General features: G+C 53.8%; 2 protein-coding genes and 1 long non-coding RNA gene across 7 annotated transcripts in view; 1 reads left to right on the top strand and 2 right to left on the bottom strand.

The window, feature by feature from the left end:
• The window catches only part of PGM2L1 (phosphoglucomutase 2 like 1), a 39,332-nt gene extending 32,259 nt beyond the window's left edge, over positions 1-7,073 (bottom strand). For both annotated transcript variants that reach the window (XM_001233128.7, XM_040659152.2), the window contains exon 1: positions 6,844-7,073. In XM_001233128.7, coding sequence (XP_001233129.2) covers positions 6,844-6,954 — 111 coding nt within the window. In that variant the 5' untranslated portion in view covers positions 6,955-7,073. The remainder of the gene's footprint in view (positions 1-6,843) is intronic.
• A 122-nt stretch (positions 7,074-7,195) lies between these two features.
• Positions 7,196-14,764, top strand: LOC107052472. The gene is made up of 4 exons (XR_001464956.4): positions 7,196-7,315; positions 9,141-10,290; positions 10,783-10,935; positions 14,634-14,764. It is a non-coding gene; the product is annotated as an uncharacterized LOC107052472 (long non-coding RNA).
• On the bottom strand, positions 14,672-16,454 carry KCNE3 (potassium voltage-gated channel subfamily E regulatory subunit 3). Of its 4 annotated transcripts, none has more exons than XM_025152516.3 (2): positions 16,272-16,454; positions 14,672-15,306 (listed from the first exon to the last, which is right to left on the bottom strand). In XM_025152516.3, exon 2 carries the CDS (start codon positions 15,291-15,293, stop codon positions 15,009-15,011), a length of 285 nt encoding a protein of 94 aa, XP_025008284.1. In that variant the 5' UTR covers positions 15,294-15,306; positions 16,272-16,454; the 3' UTR covers positions 14,672-15,008. The 4 variants fall into 4 exon arrangements, with proteins under 4 accessions (XP_025008284.1, XP_025008282.1, XP_003640673.1 ...); XM_025152514.3 differs by having other exon boundaries at positions 14,672-15,346; XM_003640625.5 differs by having other exon boundaries at positions 14,672-15,363.
• Positions 16,455-16,675: the final 221 nt, after the last annotated feature.

A 16,675-nucleotide genomic window follows, 5' to 3' on the forward strand; every position in this document is an offset into this window, starting at 1 on the left:
TTGCACTAAAAAGATAAGTCAGCCCCATACTGCAGCCAGTCGTGCTCCTACAGGACCATGGAAGCTCCCCAAGGTCCCCCTGGTCTTACCCCAAACCTCTTACTCTGCTATGCTGAGTCCTGACCCCACTGCAGGTGCTGGCACCACACCAAATGATTGCAGTGGCCGTGTCAACGTGGTGTTGGTGAAACAGTGAGCCCCAAATGGCCAAGGAAACCATTTTCAGACCAGCAACCCGGTGAGCAGTGCTGTGCAGGAGAGAGCAGCACAGGAGGCTGCTTCTTTCTTGCTTCTCCTCTGCCTTGCAGATGGGCATCCACACCAACACGGAACCAGAGCAGGACACACACCTGTCTGCAGCTCTCCATCTGGTCTCCATGCCACACAGGACAGATAAGTCAGCCCCAGACAGTACCCACTCTAGACACCCTGAAAGCTACCCAAGGACACCTTCCAATACCCCAATGTTCAGTGCTGCTTCCCTGAGCCATGGCCCCACTGCAGGTGCTGGCACCACACCACCTGATTGCAGTGGCCGTGTCAACGTGGCGTTGCTGACACAGTGAGCCCCAAATGGCCAAGGAAACCATTTTCAGACCAGCAACCCGGTGAGCAGTGCTGTGCAGGAGAGAGCAGCACAGGGAAGCAGGGCAGGAGGCTGCTCCTTTCTTCCTCCCCCTCTGCCTTGCAGGTGGGCATCTGCACCAAGATGGAACCAGAGCAGGACACACACCTGTCCTCAGCTCTCCATCTGCTCTCCATGGTGCACAGGACAGATAAGTCAGCCCCAGACAGAACCCACTCTAGACACCCTGAAAGCTACCCAAGGACCCCATCCCCTACCCCAATGTTCAGTGCTGCTTTCCTGAGCCCTGGCCCCACAGCAGGTGCTGGCACCACACCACCTGATTGCAGTGGCCCCTACCGCACAGCCTTGGGGACACAGGCAGCCCCACATGGCCATGGCAATGACCGGTAGACCTGCAACCCGGTGAGCAGGGCTGTGCAGGGGAGGGGCAGCACAGGGAAGCAGGGCAGGAGGCTGCTCCTTTCTTCCCTCCCCTCTGCCTTGCAGATGGACAGCCCAACACAAATGGCACCAGGTGACCATAAGTGCTGCAGCTCAGCCCTCCAATCTGCTGTTCATGGCCCACAAAAAAGATAAGTCAGCCCCATACTGCAGCCAGTCGAGCTCCTACAGGACCATGGAAGCTCTCCAAGGTCCCCCTGGTCTTACCCCAAACCTCTTACTCTGCTTTGCTGAGTCCTGACCCCACTGCAGGTGCTGGCACCACACCAAATGATTGCAGTGGCCGTGTCAACATGGTGTTGGTGAAACAGTGAGCCCCAAATGGCCAAGGAAACCATTTTCAGACTAGCAACACGGTGAGCAGTGCTGTGCAGGAGAGAGCAGCACAGGAGGCTGCTTCTTTCTTGCTTCTCCTCTGCCTTGCAGATGGGCATCCACACCAACACGGAACCAGAGCAGGACACACACCTGTCCTCAGCTCTCCATCTGCTCTCCATGGTGCACAGGACAGATAAGTCAGCCACAAACAGAATCCATTCTGGAGACCCTGGAAGGTCCCTAAGGACCCCTTCTCCTACCCCAATGTTCCGTGCTGCTTCCCTGAGCCATGGCCCCACTGCAGGTGCTGGAACCACACCACCTGATTGCATTGGCCCTTTCCACAAAGCCTTGGGGACACAGGCAGCCCCAAATGGCCATGGCAATGGCTGGCAGACCTGCAACCCGGTGAGCAGGGCTGTGCAGGAGAGAGCAGCACAGGGAAGCAGGGCAGGAGGCTGCTCCTTTCTTCCCTCCCCTCTGCCTTGCAGATGGGCATACGTACCAACATGGAACCAGCACAGGACACACACCTGTCCGCAGCTCTCCATCTGGTCTCCATGCCACACAGGACAGATAAGACAGCCACAGACAGTACACATTCTAGAGACCCTGGAAGCTCCCTAAGGGCCCCTTCCCCTACCCCAATGTTCAGTGCTGCTTTCCTGAGCCCTGGCCCCACTGCAGGTGCTGGCATCAGACCTGCTGATTGCAGTGGCCCTTTTCACACAGCCTTGGGGACACAGGCAGCCCCACATGGCCATGGCAATGGCTGGCAGACCTGCAACCCGGTGAGCAGTGCTGTGCAGGGGAGGGCAGCACAGGGAAGCAGGGCAGGAGGCTGCTCCTCTCGTGCATCCCCTCTGCCTTCCAGACAGACATCTGGACACGCACAGAACCAGAGCAGTGCAGCCTCCTCCAACCAGCCCATGTCTGCACCTGGCCAAGGCACCAACCAAAGCATGAGGAAAGCATCCACCCCACCGTGCTCCTACATGTAGCCTGAGGATCTCCAGTGCATGGGCAGAGGCAGCTCCCCAGCACCTCCCAGCTACGGACCCCACTGCAGACCTACAGACACACGGACAGTCTCGAAGTCAAAGGCAGCTGTTCTACACTCACCTCGTCTTTGTTGGAAGCTGATCAGAGCATGTTAAGATATTAAACCTTCAAAGCAGACTTCTTGATTCTTTAAGCTCTTTTTTGCTTCTTCCATCTTTTTTGGGGAACCTTTTGGGGTTTTCTTTATCATGCTCATCTCCTTTTACCTATGCATTGTAATTATATTTCTTCTCATCTGTGGTCACCTTCTAGATTTCTCCCCTCCCCGTTTTTATTCTTGGGCATTCACTTACAAGCCTTTAGAAGAAAAAGTGTATTGTAAGTTGAAGGATAGCCAGGGAGACCTCATTGTGGCCTTCCAATATCTGAAAGGAGCATATAAACAGGAAGGGGAATGGCTGTTTACAAGGGTGGATAGTGATAGGACAAGGGGGAATGGTTTTAAACTGAGACAGGGGAGGTTTAGGTTGGATACGAGGAGGAAGTTTTTCACCCAGAGGGTGGTGATGCACTGAACAGGTTGCCCAAGGAGGCTGTGGATGCCCCATCCCTGCAGGCATTCAAGGCCAGGCTGGATGTGGCTCTGGGCAGCCTGGGCTGCTGGTTGGTGACCCTGCACATAGCAGGGGGTTGGAACTGGATGAGCATTGTGGTCCTTTTCAACCCAGGCCATTCTATCATTCTTAGGATGGAAGCAGGTTGTTGGTCCAGGATAACCACAACTACCACCAATGCTCAGAGAAAGAAGACCACCATCACCACCACACACCATCAGCCCAACCTCATCACCTCACACTGACTCAGTGCACAGACCTGCCTGCATACAATCTGCTGGACCACTAACACAAATCACACCTTTCCCTATGTGATGTTCCTGCAGTGGTTTAATAACCAATGTAACACCCCCTTCTCCCAGGCTGACTCCCGCACAGCCTTTCTGCATGTAAACATTCCTGCATAGCTTTATTGACTTCAGGCAGAGCTGGGCTACGCTGAGCATGCTCAGGGAACATGATCCTCGTCAGTGACCCCGCAGAGCTAATTAATAAGGCAGCAGCTGGCTGTGCTTAAGCTTCGTTCTTACAGGGCAAGGACTTACTGAGGAAGGCAAGGCAGCACCGGTTATCTCCTCTGACTTCGTGTGTTAGTGCAACCTTATAGGCACAGCTGTGAGTCTTTCTTTGAGGTCATGTTTTTGATTGCATAGATCAAGATCTTAATGATTGTGTTCCCCCTCTGAAATCCCACCAGCTGCTAAGCGATGATCTGATCCTCAGGCTTGCACCGAAAGCTTCCTCTGCTGCTGTGTATGATAAATGCTCAGCCACTGTACTGAGCATGCCTCAAGACAAGCCAGAATCCTTCAGGAGACTCAAGAGAGGTGTAGAAGGTAAATAGTAAATCATAGAATGGCTTGGGTTGGAAGGGACCACGAGGATTATGAAGCTCCAACCCCACCACTGCAGGCAGGGTCACCAACCTCCACATTTAAGACCAAACCAGGCTGCCCAGGGCCCCATTCAACCCGGCCTTGAACACCTCCAGGGACGGGGCAGGTGGGAGACTGAATGAAGAGGGAGAAAATATACAAATGATTAATTGTTCACATAGCTTATGAATGAGGACTGGAGAAAAGTCGGTGCCCCACGACTCAAAGGAAGAAGTAAACACAGAAGTCAAGGCAAGAGAAGGGAGATTTAGTCGGCAGGCCTCCTCTGAGCAAGCTGCCCAAAGCATTAAGGATGATGCGCAGCGCTGGTGAGAAAGAGAAGCAGAAGGACCACCATCTGGCCAGCTTTCCTCCACCCACCCACCCCCTAACCACAGCTTTTAAAGAGGTGAGCACATACACCCAAAGCAGAGAGGATGAAAACGCAGCTCCGAGAATTAATTACAGCAAGTAATTTTCAATTAAGCTAGAGGACAAAGGCTCCCCACAGCTAAATACACAGCAAACGTAGCACACAGATTTTCCTTTGATCAGAGGCCGTGCAAGTCCCTGGGGCTTAGGGAAGCTGGGGGCTGGGAAGCAGGCAAGGCAGCAGCCTTGACAGGTTGTTTGATAAGCAGCAAACCTCAGAGACCTTTCACAGCTCACAGGACTCTTTGCAATCTCTCTGATGAACGAGCTCGAGAACCCTTGTAGGAAGTGTCCTGATTATCACCTAGGTTAGCAAGGACAAACAGGTGCAGTCCAACTGACTCTTCAGTGCTGTTTTATTGACTGGTTTCAGTTTATAGAACAGTAATTTCTCATGACTGTTGGCTTTAATTAGAACGTTTTTGTCCTGAGGTAGCCTGGTAAAAACTGTAAGTTTTCCTAGTTCAGACCTTTTAAGAATCAACATTGACACTGCTGTTTAAGAGAAGGGTTTTAACACAGTAACCAGAAGTGACATCCAAACCCCCTATTTCCTGCAGTTCAGCCTGGTTTACCAAGCGCATCACCATGATTGCTATTTCCCTCTTCCACTCCTTCCCTCCCCCAGCACTTCTCACAGCAGCAGCTCTGACTGCAGAACACACAGATGGCAAGTGTTAATTCTGACAGAAACGAGAGAGGAGAACGCAGTTGCAAGCAGCAGAAAGCTCAGCTTGTGGCCACCACGCAGCATTTCCTTGGAGCCTGAACAACACCCTTCAGCTTTGACTCTGAGAAGATGAAAACACTGTAAAACACACACTATAAAAAAATAATAATAAAATCATAGAATGGCCTGGGTTGAGAAGGAGAGCAATGATCATCTCGTTTCAACCCCCTTGCTATGTACAGGCTCACCAACAACCAGAACAGGCTACCCAGAGCCTGGAAAGGCAGTGACACAAACCCAAGCCACCCAGTGCACTGGCAGCCACCTCTCCTCCATCCCCAAGATGTTTGTTTAAGCCCATGACGTTTGGACAAACCAGCTGAAAAGGAAATCCAGAGGGACCAAGTCAGGCTCAAGAAACAGGCTGAGAACCTCCTGAGGTTCAACAAAAGCCAAGTGCATGGCCTGCACCTGGGTCATGGCAACTCCCACTATCAATACAGGCTGGGGGATGAAAGGATTAAGCACAGCCCTATCAAAAAGGACCTGGGGGTAGTGGTGGATGGAAGCTGGGCGTGAGCCAGCAGTGTGCGCTCACAGCCCTAAAGCCAACTGCACAGAAGCATAGAATGGCTTGGGTTGGAAGGGACTTCAAGGATCATGAAGCTCCAACCCCCCCACCACGTGCAGGGCCAACAACCTCCACATTTAATACCAGCCCAGGCTGCCCAGGGCCCCATCCAACCTGGCCTCGAACACCTCCAACCTTGAACCCCTTCCTGAGCTGCATCCACAGCAGCATGGCCAGCAGAGCAAAGGAGGGGATATAAGGGTCTCTGTGCTGTGAGGCCTCACATGGAGCACTGCATCCAGATGTGGAGTCCTCAGCATAGGAGAGAGATGGAGCTGTCAGAGCACTTTTTACACTGAGTAGTGAAGTGGTGGGCTGGAGCAGCTCTCCTATGAGGAAAGGTTGAGGGAACTGGGCTTGTTTAGCTTGGAGAAGAGAAGGCTCCAGGGAGACCTCATTGTGGCCTTCCAGGACTTGAAGGGAGCATATAAACAGAAAGGGGAACGGCTGTTTACGAGGGTGGATAGTGATAGGACAAGGGGGAATGGTTTTAAACCAAGACAGGGGAGGTTTAGGTTGGATATGAGGAGGAAGTTTTTCACCCAGAGGGTGGTGACGCACTGAACAGGTTGCCCAAGGAGGCTGTGGATGCCCCATCCCTGGAGGCATTCAAGGCCAGGCTGGATGTGGCTCTGGGCAGCCTGGGCTGCTGGTTGGTGACCCTGCACATAGCAGGGGGTTGGAACTGGATGAGCATTGTGGTCCTTTCCAACCCAGGCCATTCTATGATGCTATGCTGCCCAGCGAGGTGGTGGATGCTCCATCCCTGGAGACATTCAGCTGGACAGGGCTCAGAGCAAGGCCTGTAGGGGACGCTTTTAACCCAGGTGATGCTCTGAAAACGACCCTCATGGCAGAAAGCTCAGCAAAATAACACCTGAATCGCCCTGACAGCCCCAGATCCAGCTGGGATGGCGGAGGCTCTGCAGGCACAGCTCGCTGGATACGTGGTTACAGCTGAAAGGGAAAGCAGCACAGAGCCCTTGGGGGGCAATGGGTTAAATCCAGGAAGCTGAGGGACCAAAATAAGGATGCAGATGATGCTGTTTGTCTCCAAGTGGATCATAAGCCTCCAAACAGCCCCAGTTCGACCGCGTTTATGCTTCAATCCCATAGGGGCACCCAGCCCTCAGCCGGGGCTCCTCAGGGCCGCCCCCTCCGGCCCAGCCCCGTCCCCTCGGTCACCCCACGGCCCCACGAAGAGGAGCAGGGCCCAGAAGGGAAACCCCCCCCACACAAATCCATCCATCCACGCACCCCTCCCCCCTCACCTTGTCCCAGCTCAGCCACTGCCACACCGCTTTGTCCAGCTGCGCGTCGCCGGTGCTGTGGGAGATCAGCACGTTGGAATTCACGTCCCCGCCGGTCCCGCGTTCACACATCGCGTCCGTTTCGGAATGCGGCAGCTTTCAAACCGAGGCACCGCGCATCGCACGAAGGACGGACCGCGGAGGAGCGGACGCCGCCGAGCTGCTACCTCAGCGCCGCGGCGGGTAACGGCGAACGCCCGCCCCGCCCTCCGCCGCCTCTCGACAACAGGCGACGCCCCGCCCCCGCGCCACTAACCCACCAATCAACGCGGCGGAGGGGCGGCGATACGCGGCCGCCTTCCCCTCGGTTCCCGGTGCACGATGGGAAATGTAGTGCGAGCAGCGGAAGAGGGACGCGGAGGGGAGAGGCCGGCGGGATGCGCAAAACTACAACTCCCAGCAGCCCGCGCGACGCTCTGCATTTCGCCTCAGGGTGAGGAGGCGCTCTTGAGGGGATGGCGGCAATGCTTCCTTGCGGTCCATCGTTGTTGGGCTCTTCAGGGACCAGAGCTTTGTTCTGCTGCCTTCCTTGTGCATGTTCCCTTCCTGAGTGATACAGAGGAGGAAAAGTGAAATATCTCTGTGGTGGTGCTGCTCCTTCAGGTGGAAATAGCACAGGGGGAGAGGCAATGGAGGGGTGGAGGAGATGTGCAGGGATGCAGGGTGCTGAGGCAGCATAGTGTAACTCCTGTAAAGTGTAAATTACAGAGAGGAATGATCCAGAAGTCCAAAGAATACCTCTGAGGGCCATAAGTCCAACCCCAACCCATCCCCACCGCACCATGTCCCTCAGTGCTGTGCTGAGAGCGCCTGGAAATGCCCTAAAATCTGCCTCAAGGATCTTCAGACCAAGTCTGGATGGTGAAGCTAAGGAAGAAGGAAGATCCGGCTGTAGATGAGTCCATGGGAGCACAGGCCTGCCTCCAAGACTTGCGTGCAGTGAGGTGTGTGGCAAGTTCATGGAATCATTAAGGCTGGAAAAGACCTCCAAGATCCCCAAGCCCAACCCCAACCCACCCCCAGCATGTCCACTGACCCCACATAACCTGGACAGTGGTACAATGAGGGAACTAGACATACTGAATGACTTCAGTGCGTCACTGGACAATGGAAGAGGCACTGATGTCATATCTCTGGATTTCATTATGGCCTTTCACACTGTTCCCCACTACATCTCTCTCTCCAAACTGGATAGATATGGATTTGATGGGTGGACTGTTTGATGGGCAAAGAGCTGGTTGTGAGATCGTCTCCAGCAAGTGGTGGTCAATGGCTCAGTGTCTGGATGGAGATGGGTGACAGTGGTGTCCCCCAGGGGTCAGTATTGGCACCAATGCTCTTTAACATCCTTATCGATGACACTGACAGTGGGATCAACACACCCAATGGACAGGATGCCATCCAGAGAGACCTGGACAGGCTGAGCAGTGGGAGCAAGAGAACTTCATGAGGTTCAGCAAAGCCAACTGCAAGGTCTGCACCACGGTCATGGCAACTGCCACTGTCAGTACAAGCTGGAGGATGGAAGGATGGAGGGCCCTACTGAAAAGGACCTGGGGGTACTGGTGGATGGCAGATGGATATGAGCCAGCACTGTGCCCTCAGCCCTAAAGCCAACCATATCCTGTTCCTGAAAGACAGTAAAAAATTATTTCCATTTATGTGGAAATGGTGATTTATGGCGGTTTCATAGAACCATAGAATGGCCTGGGTTGGAAAGGACCACAATGCTCATCCAGTTCCAACCCCCTGCTATGTGCAGGGTCGCCAACCAGCAGACCAGGCTGCCCAGAGCCACATCCAGCCTGGCCTTGAATGCTTGCAGGGATGGGGCATCCACAGCCTCCTCAGGCAATCTGTTCCAGAGCGTCACCAATTTGTGGCTGTGATCTGTGGTTGGCTAGAAAAATTAGTCAGCTTTCTGTAACGTTTTGCTGTATTTAAAGAATAATTTTAGGCTGCTTTTCCTTAATTGTATAACTTGTGATTATTGCTAGAAGGAAGAGGTTCCCAGCTAACCAGCAATAGGATAAGAGGTGATGGCCTCAAGTTGCACCAGGGGAGGTTAAGGTCGAGTGTTCGAACTTCCTTCTGTGAAAGAGCAGTCAGGCACTGCTACCCAGAGAGCGGTGGTGTCACCATCCTGGGAGGTGTCCCAGAGCCATGGAGACGTGGCACTGAGGGACACGTTGGGTGGGTTGGGTTTGGGGAACTTAGAGACCTTTTTCAACCTTCATGTTTCTATTGTTCTTTGACAGGGGCCTGCAACCAGAGCTGCCAGAGGTGACTGCAGCCCAACACAGAGCAAACCACGCAGCACTACACTTCCCATCAGCTCCAGCTTCACCCCGGAGGCTTTTGGACCCAATGCCACCTACTTCCTCGTGTCATTCTTATTTTTTCCTGTCTCTCTCACGTGTCTCCACATAAGGATGTGTCGTCCATAGCAACATGATGTAATCTCGAGCCCAACAGGCAAGTTAAAGCAACGCCCCAACAGCCTGATGCCAGCACGTTTGTCCAGATCTCACAATAGCTGACAAGGGAATTTACACCCTCAGGGAATTTGCACCTGACAGTCAGCATGAAGCACAGCTCCTGCTCTTCGTACCTTTGCTGTTCGTTTCCTTGTTCTCCTTTATGTTTTATTTACAAGGGAGAGCCAAGGCTCAGCGTAACAGGAGCCTCTAAAAGCCTCATTTCCCACCAAAAATAAAAAAGAAAAAGGACGATACCTATATTAAATACCTTTCTAAGGCTGCCAAATGGGAATGCTTCTTACTAGAACTCTGTACCTCTTTGGAAAGGCAATAAGAGGGACTGTTAAAATTGAGCTTTGTATTTCAAATGCTTCAATTTTTGGCCTTTTTTTTTTTTTTCTCATGTGTTTACTGAGAGCTTTAAGTTATTCTGAAGAGGGATTTTATGCCATCGGAGCAAGCAGGCTGTAACTGTGTGATACCTTCACACCCCGTGTTATCAGTGCTCACCCTCCTAGATGCAATTAACAGCAGGATTTGACTATCGTCGCTGATACTTAGATAAGAGAATTACCAATCCATCACTTTATCTCTGCTCCTCCCTGAAGAACAGATAAAACAGAAGATAAAAGCTTTCACCTGTTCTTTCTTTCATGGGAATGATTGCAGTGTGAAGGGGTTGAAAGCTCTCCGTGGGATCTCATAGTCCGTCCCAAGTCAGAGTGTGATCTGCCTTCCCAGTGTGTGCTTAACTGGCCCCAAGGGAGAGCAGTGAAGAAGAAGCCATCGTGATGCTGACACTGGACCAAGGCATGTTGCTTCTTTCCCAGCAATCCACATAGGATAGTGTGCCACATACAGAGCAGCATCAAACGGTCTGGGGCCTAAAAACTGAGTAAAATGCCCCATGGCCAGAGAGAAATACAAGGTGAGTGGTGGGACACTGCTTGCTGCAATAGAAGAGAATGGGGAGAGCCTGCAGGCAGATTGTGGCAGTGCTCAGCTGGAAGGGATGACTTCATCCTTGCCAAAACGCATGTGTGCATATATATGGCTCTGTGGGCTGTGTTGCTCTGCATTCAGGGACAGAACTGCTCCCTGTGCTGCTGCTCTGAAGCTCAGAGCATCCTCGTGTGGCATAACTGCAGTTGTGGAATAGTCAGTAACTCCCCTTGCCCCCCCACCACCCAGAATGAGCAGTTTTGTTTAATGTAGACAAAATAATGTAAGTTAATAGAGACTTGTTAATCGCATGCAGCGTCTGTTTAGGATGTGCTTTTGTGCAGTGTGGGCAGGAAGAGCATTTCCCTTGGCACAGCTGAATGCCCCAGAGCTGAGTTTGCAGCCTCTCAGCCTCATACCCCTGAACAATGACATGCAGATTTTGCTCCTGAGCAACGCCTTTGATGTTTTGCTGCAGAAGAATGGCTGAGCTCACAACGATGTCGCTGCGCATCAGAAGGAAAAACCATCTGTATGGTCGTGTTAGCATCCCCGGGGACCTGGCACCACAGAGCAAACCCTCACCCGTGACAAACAGGATTAGCCCTGCGCCGGAGAGCCTCAGCACAGGGTAGGCACAGTGTTTCCATGGCAATTTCATTGCACTCAGCTGGTTCCAGATACCCTGCACAGGGCTTGGGGCTCCCTCCCACGGCGTTCCCATTGGTTTCCTACCCCCCAGTCCCTGCAGTGAGATGGGTCACGCAGGATGAACCCAGCTGCACTCTGCATGCCCTCGCTCTGCAGCACAGCTTTTGTTTTATTATTTATGGATCACGAACACGCTGTGCCTCTTGGGTTACCTGGTGGTAGCACAGCAGCTCCCACTGCTTTATATGCCTCTCTGAGAGTACCATATTTCCAGGCAGATGTCTCAGCCCTAAAGCCAGACGGTAGCACCACCCATGCCAGGGGATTGTGTGCTGCCTGGGGAGGTGCCTCTGGGGGCTGAATGCTATTTCTAAGCTGATCTAAAGCAGCTGAAAGGCAGGCAGAGCACAGAGAATGGGAGCAGGGGACCACTGATAATAGGAACCTGTGGCTGTCCTAGCTTTGTGCTTCATGTTAGCTCTGGGGAAGCCTGACCCTGCGCTCTCCTGCACAGACAGTGTGCTCTCTAGTTTGCTGAAGAACTGAAATGCCCTAAAGAACTGTAACCATACAGCTCACAGCTGCTTGAAAACAGCAAAGGGAGAGCCAGGAGCTGCTCTCTTCCTGCAGACACAGTGCCCTGAAGACACACCACAGGTCCAATTCTGCCCACTGGCATGCATCTGATGCAGCAGCCTTGGGCCAGTAAGCAGAGAAACTCAGGCTCATCACCTCCTCCCACCCTCATCTCTTGCCCTACCCCATAAAATGCATTTTACTCAGGCTCTGCTGACTCAGTCTCAGGTGCAGCAGTTCTCACTGAGGCGCACAGGGCAGGAAAGCCACAGCCAGCATCCCCACTCCTCCTGGTGCCTCCAGTTCTGCTCTGGGGGGAGGCTCTGTCCCAGCTCTCCACCTCCTTCCTATGATTTCACTGCAGGGAACTTCAGCACACTAGGGAAGCTGGCTTGGGTCACCGGTCCCCTCGTATATCAAAGTTTGTCCTTTCCAAGCCAGACCTGGTTATTTTTAAGCCTCCTTGCTAGGTATTAATAGCACACATGCGTGCTATCCTGAGCAGTTCCTTTGGTACTCGGATGGGAGTCGAGCTGAACTGCCCTTACCTATGATCACAGTCCCAGTGGCTGGTTTTACAATTGCAGTTCTGACAAGTTCACTGCATCTTATCACCAGCACGTGCCTACACCTGCATTCACCCCAGCTCCTCAGCAGGAGGGGGAAAAGGCAAAAAGGAGCAGAGAAAGGGGAGACAGACCTGCAGGGTGCAAAGAGAGCCGGGGCTGCATCTCCCTTGCAATTGGTGCTGCATAGAGAGGAATCAATGTCACCCCAAATCTGGACTCCGTCTGCTGAGGGCTCGTCTGCTAATTAACTGGGCAGCTTTCAGCACCAGTTTGGGATTGCTGCATCTTTATCTAAAGCATCTGACTGCTGCCAGGTGTGAGAGGGGCTGTGTCTGGTGTGAGACGAACTGTTATGCAGCAGAAATAGATGTTTGGGTCACTGAGGGTTTATGAGCTGAAGGGAAAGCCCCATTCCCACAATCACCTCATCACCCACATCAGCTACAGCTGGGTACCAGACGGGAGGATATCACCTCTTCTATCTTGCTCCAGAGGAAGGTGGGCAGTAATGAGTAATTAACATCACTGCTTGAAACCACACTTTCTATAGGGTCCTGCCTCCCTGGGGCTGCAGCATCTGCCCTGGATCACAGCGTGTTATGAGAACAGCCAAGGGTGAGGCTCTGGAGAAGTTACCTGGGGAAAGCACAGGGGACCCCCATGCTACAGTGCAGGGGGAGCATGTCAAGCACCCAAGCTGCATTACTCCAAGGTCAGCCTCAGCTTCCCATGCATGCAGCTTTGCCACATCCTTTCCCAGGGCCCAGGCAAAGTGGTTACAGCCATTTTCTCACCCGTGATTCATTGCTATGTGCTGAAAAAACAAACAAACAAAACGACACAACCGGGACTGATTCAATTGGCCTCACATGAGCTCTGTATTTCCCTGGCTGCATTGTTTAAAATCCTAATGCAGCCAGCTGCAATGTGCATGCTTTGATTTAGTGATTCAGCCAAGGACGGCGCTGCCTTAGCTCTGTGCTCTTTAAAACCCAATATGAGCTGAGCACAAGGAGCAAGGGCAGAGCCCCGCTGGCTTCAGTGAGGAGCTGCTCAGCTGCAGGATGAACCCTTAATTAGCCCCTGGCAGCAGAATCAAGACCATTTGGGGGTGTCCCACCTGTCTGCATGTTTCCATACCTCTCCAAGCATCACCGGGAGCCCAGCGCAGTTGCATGAGGACACCCATGGGGATATGACCGGCTGCCACCAGGTGGCACTGGAACCTTTGTCACCCAGCATGGCAGGGTCTGTCCCCGAGGTGGGGGCACCCAGGTTGCTCTATTGCATGCAGGCTATGAACCCTCACTTGAATTTAATGGCAGGGACAGGTAGGTGAAGGAGCTGCCAACGGTTGGCGATGACCTCTTGCACGAGGGCTTTTTTCCTTGGAAGATTTCAGATTTAGGGGAAAGCAGTGGTGTTTTTCTTTTCAGTTCTGTCACCACATCCTGTGACACAGCTGTTCCCCCCACACAGCAGCATAAGGGACTCTGGAGTCACCAGCTCTGTTCCAGTATCTCCCAGAAGTGCCGATGGTCATCGGGATGGCCACATCTCCAGGGTTTGGGGTGGCACATTCACCATGTGGCACCCACTGACCCATCCCATCATGGGGAACCCCATCCAGCCCCAGCACAGGGGGTGTTCGGGGTGCTAGAGGGGGATCAGTGCTATAGAATGGGAGAAAACCGGAGCACAAACCCACTTAGGGAAGGAGGATGTCCTCTGGCTGTCCCTGCCTTCTGTGTGTCCCCTGTTTTATTTGCAGAGAGCGGGTTTGTTTGCTTTTCCCAACGTCGTAACTGCAATACAAACACAACAAACCCTCTTGAGCCCCCTCCCAGTGGCTGTGTATGACAGTGGCATTTGCACCACTTGCCTGGCATAGAAACCACAGCTGACCCCAAAAGAGGGACCCCCAGGGCTCCTCCCAGACCTCTGTGTCAGTTTCTATGCCCAGAGCATGGCTGAAAGTAAGGGAAATCCTAAATTTGCTGGGTGAGTCAATGCCACCATTGTGCCAAGGTTGCCAGCCCTCCCCAAAACCCTCGCGTCCCATGTTTTGGGTCAGGGCTTGGTGAATGCTCTAGGGGCAGCCAGTCTGGCTGCAATTGCAGATATTAATTATGCCATTATGAGAAGATTAAAACATCCCAGGGACCGTGGTGGGCACTGTGGCCAGCTCACTGTGCTGTCCCCAGCAGGCAGCCTGATCTCAAGGACAGGAACAAGGGCATTCATCCTCCTGGCTACTGGCCACCCCATAACCAAACCCCAACCGAGCTGCTTTCATAGCAGGGACAAAACCAAAGAGCCCAGGAGGACCTGAGTATGTCCCCTTCCCATTTGGCAGCTGTGGTACCGAAGGCCAAAGCTAGAGCTGGCAGCACCCTGCAGGAAGGAAGCAGGAAAATCTCTGCAGCCCCCAGGGTCCAGCCAGGCTCGCAGCATGCAGCCAACACTGGCAGCATGGAGATCCCAGGCCATGGAATGGGGCTGCAATGCCCAAACTGTGTTTTTTTTTGGCCAGCCCAGAGCCAAGTGGAGAAGAAGCAGATGCAACTCGTCTCAAGAACCACCACGTCCTTTAATTCCCCACCAGTGAAGCGGGGCTCAGCCTGGCTCTGAAATCACAGCTTTTAGCCCCAGAAAAACCCACGCTGAGCAGTGCAGGGTGTGCTTCGGAGGTGATGCTGGCTGGTCTGAGCAAGGAATTTTCCTCCTTACAACCCCTGCCAGCCTCAGTAAGTCATGAGAACAGTGGGAAAGTAGACATCTCCACCACCCCCACGTCCCCAACTGCAGTGGTTCCGTAGCACCGGGACCTGCCCGCAGGTGACACCGGTGCTCCTGCCCTGCGCCAGGGCTCAGCACCGAGGGGTTCTTTCTGCAGGAGGCACCGGGCTCAGATCATGGAGACCCTATTCTTGATGTAGACGTGGTACGGATCGCTGCGCTTGTCCACCTTTCGGGACCGGGTGTAGCCCAGGATGAGGCTGCCCACGGTGACGGCGAAGAGCGTCATGACAAAGAGGATGTACAGGTAGGCGTTGTCGTCCCGGCCGGCGCGGGTGCTGGCATTGTGCGGGGTGCTGGGGTGGAGGATGGCCCTGTGTAGGGTTTGGTTCAAGGCATCCAGCATCGCTTGGAGGCTGTGGTGCCACGGCTCTGTCCTGTTGTCCTCCTCCATCTCCTCGCCAAGCCTGTGTGGGGCGGCAGCAGCAGCCCCATGGATGGGGTGCCCTAGGGTGATGTTGGGGCTGAGGATGAGCCCCCAAGGGGTCCTCTAGGCATATAGGGCATGGTTTGATGGAGGAAAAAAAAACCCAAATCCAGCCCCAACCCCTTTGGCAGAGTGCAGAGCCATGGCACCCACCTTGCTGCTCCCTTCATTAAATCCCTTCCCCCCCCCCCCCCCCCCCCAAAATCCAATTAGGAGCACCGAATTCTTTTTGAATGAAGGCACTTTAAGAGAACCCGGATGAAGCACTTGGTGCTCAGGCACAGATGACTGTCGGACTTCCTCTGATGGACAGACAGACGGATGCAACCCCGCCAGGCACTTCCCATGCAGAAACAGACCCCAGAGATCCCCCCGGGCTCCCCATCCTGACAACATCAGCTCCAGATGACCCCGCTGGGGTCAGTGTTACCCTGGTGGCCAAGGGACACCAAGGGGGTCCCACCAGCCCCACCTGGGGGTCCCCCATCCTAAATAACAGCTCCAGAACTGATTGTGCCACGCACAGACCCCACTCACCCCAAAGAGCCCCAGCAAGGGGAGCACTGACCCCACATGCACCCATGTATCCCCTCCAAGGGGTTACTGCCCAAAATACCCCCAGAATTTCTAACCCCATGGGCAAGATGGGTCCCAGAGCCCCTCCAGACCCCCAGCCTGCACCACTGTGCTCCCTGAAAAAGTGTTTCTCAAATGCAGAGTGCATTCCCTCAAAAGAAGCAAGGAGAAAAAAGGGGCTGGGGGGTCGGAGAGGGTTCACGCTTGGATCCCCACTCTCTTTACAAACACCCATTAATCAGTGGGAAGCCTTTCCCACTTGCGGAGCCCTGCAGCAGGGTTCAGCACCCCTCTTTATAGGCTGCAATTTGGGATAGGGGCAAGCAAGACTGGAGGGGGGGGGGGAGGGGGGGAGCTGGTTGCACTCACCGGGTGCCCTCTCTGCCTGCACGGCCGCTGGGTTGAGCTGGGACTGGAGCATCGCGGCTGCCAGCCGGGCTGGGAGTGCCGCAGCCTCCTCCCCTTCCCGGGGCAGAGCCACCTGCCAAAGCCACCCAGCCCCGGTGGTGGCTACCAGTGTGTCCCCAAAGCCTGCAGTCCCGTTGTGTGACCTCCTCGGCCCGGATGCAGGAGGTTTTTATGGGGCTGTCCGGGTGGATCCTGTCTTTCCCTTCTTGCACGCTGCCGGTCACGCTTTCCTGTCCCTCCTCCGGACATCCACGCTGTCCCTAAGCCCTACTTTGGGCACTGAGCCTGCTGGGGACACGCTTGACCCCGGTGAGCAGTGAAATGGGATATTCCTTCCCATTGGGACCCTCCCTGCCCCACTGCAG

Source organism: Gallus gallus, chromosome 1 (assembly GCF_016699485.2).
Source record: "Gallus gallus isolate bGalGal1 chromosome 1, bGalGal1.mat.broiler.GRCg7b, whole genome shotgun sequence".
Taxonomy (NCBI): domain Eukaryota; kingdom Metazoa; phylum Chordata; class Aves; order Galliformes; family Phasianidae; genus Gallus; species Gallus gallus.

Coding starts and splice junctions, on each gene's coding strand:
- KCNE3 (XM_025152514.3), bottom strand. CDS start 16,323: ATGCTCCAGTCCCAGCTCAACCCAGCGGCCGTGCAGGCAGAGAGGGCA. Junction 15,347..16,271: donor GCAGGCAGAGAGGGCACCCG/GTGAGTGCAACC, acceptor ACATCACCCTAG/GGCACCCCATCCATGGGGCT.